This window comes from Cariama cristata, unplaced genomic scaffold (assembly GCF_000690535.1).
Source record: "Cariama cristata isolate BGI_N322 unplaced genomic scaffold, ASM69053v1 scaffold35612, whole genome shotgun sequence".
In the NCBI taxonomy this organism is placed as follows: Eukaryota; Metazoa; Chordata; class Aves; order Cariamiformes; family Cariamidae; genus Cariama; species Cariama cristata.
The window spans coordinates 1-1740 of NW_009605015.1; the positions used below are offsets into that span (position 1 = coordinate 1).

The 1740-nt window shown below is 53.3% G+C and overlaps 1 protein-coding gene across 1 annotated transcript; it reads left to right on the forward strand.

Annotated features, from left to right (window-relative positions):
- Positions 1 to 46: 46 nt before the first annotated feature.
- LOC104158218 (transcription activator BRG1-like) lies at positions 47 to 1738 on the forward strand (the record flags this gene model as incomplete). The annotated part of the gene is made up of 3 exons (XM_009695804.1): positions 47 to 70; positions 890 to 1022; positions 1444 to 1738. Coding segments are annotated over 3 exons (452 nt in total), but the record flags the coding sequence as incomplete, so codon positions are not given.
- Positions 1739 to 1740: the final 2 nt, after the last annotated feature.

Below are 1740 nucleotides of genomic sequence, written 5' to 3' on the forward strand. Positions count from 1 at the left end.
GGCGGGGCACCCGCTGCCGCCCCAGGGGCCGGGGGCCTACGCTCAGGACAACATGCATCAGATGCACAAGGTGAGGAGGGGGCTTCGGAGGCTGCCACCGGGCAAAACATACGATATTTTGCAAAATACACTGCAAAAAACCACACGCCGCTTCGGTAGGAAGAATGGTTTGGGCGGCTTAGTCTTCCTGCGGGTTTTCTTTTTTTTTCTCTCTCATGCATCGTATTTCCCTGGAGGTGGAAAGTGTGAGAAATTAAGGGTTTATTTTGGAGTTGAGTTTATGCGTTTTGCGTACCACAAATACCAGGGTACCGTAGCTGTCTCTCTCAAGCTCGCTTCTGGGTTGCGAGTCGGGGCTGAGGAGTTTCACTCCTGCAGAAGGAAGGAGAGGGAAATGTCTAATAAAGGGGATGTGGAGGGGAAACAAGGGAAACCAAACCTCCCTTTTCCCTTTCTGTTTCTACCACCGAAGTGTTTGGGGTGTTTTGTTTTCATTCACCACCTAAACCCCTTTTTTCTCAGTTTTTTTCAATCTGTACTTTTTTTTTTTGATCGTCTTCAGCATCATCAGCTGAAAGACCTGGGGAAAAACCAAAGCATTTAAACCATTTCCAGTTTCTTTTTCACCTCCTTTTGTCCTTATTCCATTTAAGGCGAGTGTTTTGCTGCGGCGTACGGTGGTTTTTACCAGCAAATTGGTTTTCATTTTGAGGAGGTTGTTGGTAGCGTCCGGACGCGTGTGCCGCGAGCGGCGAATCCTTACTGCCTTGGGAGCACGTCTTGTTTCCGCACGGCCGGCATTGCGGCCGCCTGTGCTCAGCGTTCCTCCGTCTCCAGGAACGGTGTGGCCGGGGCTTTGATTTTTGGGGTGTTTTTTATTCTCCTGCAGCCCATGGACTCCATGCATGAGAAGGGAATAACCGACGATCCTCGCTACAGCCAGATGAAAGGGATGGGAATGCGGCCCGGCGGGCACGCGGGAATGGGTCCGCCCCCAAGCCCGATGGATCAACACTCTCAAGGTTGGTTTCTTTAAGAAAAATAAATCTTATTTTCTTGGGGATGGGGCTGTGGATCAGTCCGGAGCTCCCAGAGCATCCGTGGCTGTTTGCCTCCCTCTTCTGGGTACGCGTACGTGGGATGTCCGTTAGGATAGTCACGAAAACGAGCAAAGAAAAGGTCAAACCGGGAGAAGGACCGTCTGTCCCGGTCTCCTCTGTGTCGAGATCGGTTTGGTGTCGTACGCCGAGCGCAACCGCTCATGTCCACGAGCTTGGCGTGTTTTAAATCCTGGATTTTTGGGCAGGATGCAGCGCTCCAGAGGTTTCCAGGTTTAAAGCAGGTGCAGGCTCTGCCGGGGAGGAGAATTTTTTCTTTCTGTAGTTTTTCTTTTTCTTGTGACTAAACCCCTTGGCTCCCGTCTAACTGTCTCTTCCCCTCCAGGTTACCCTTCTCCGCTCGGCGGCTCCGAACACGCCTCGAGTCCCGTTCCGGCTAACGGTCCGACCTCTGGCCCTCAGATGTCCTCGGGCCCCGGCGGAGTCCCCTTGGATGGCACCGATCCCCAAGCTTTGGGACAACAGAACCGGGGTCCGACCCCCTTTAACCAGAACCAGTTGCACCAGTTAAGAGCGCAGATCATGGCCTACAAGATGCTGGCCAGGGGCCAACCTCTCCCTGACCACCTTCAGATGGCGGTGCAAGGGAAGCGACCCATGCCCGGAATGCAGCAGCAAATGC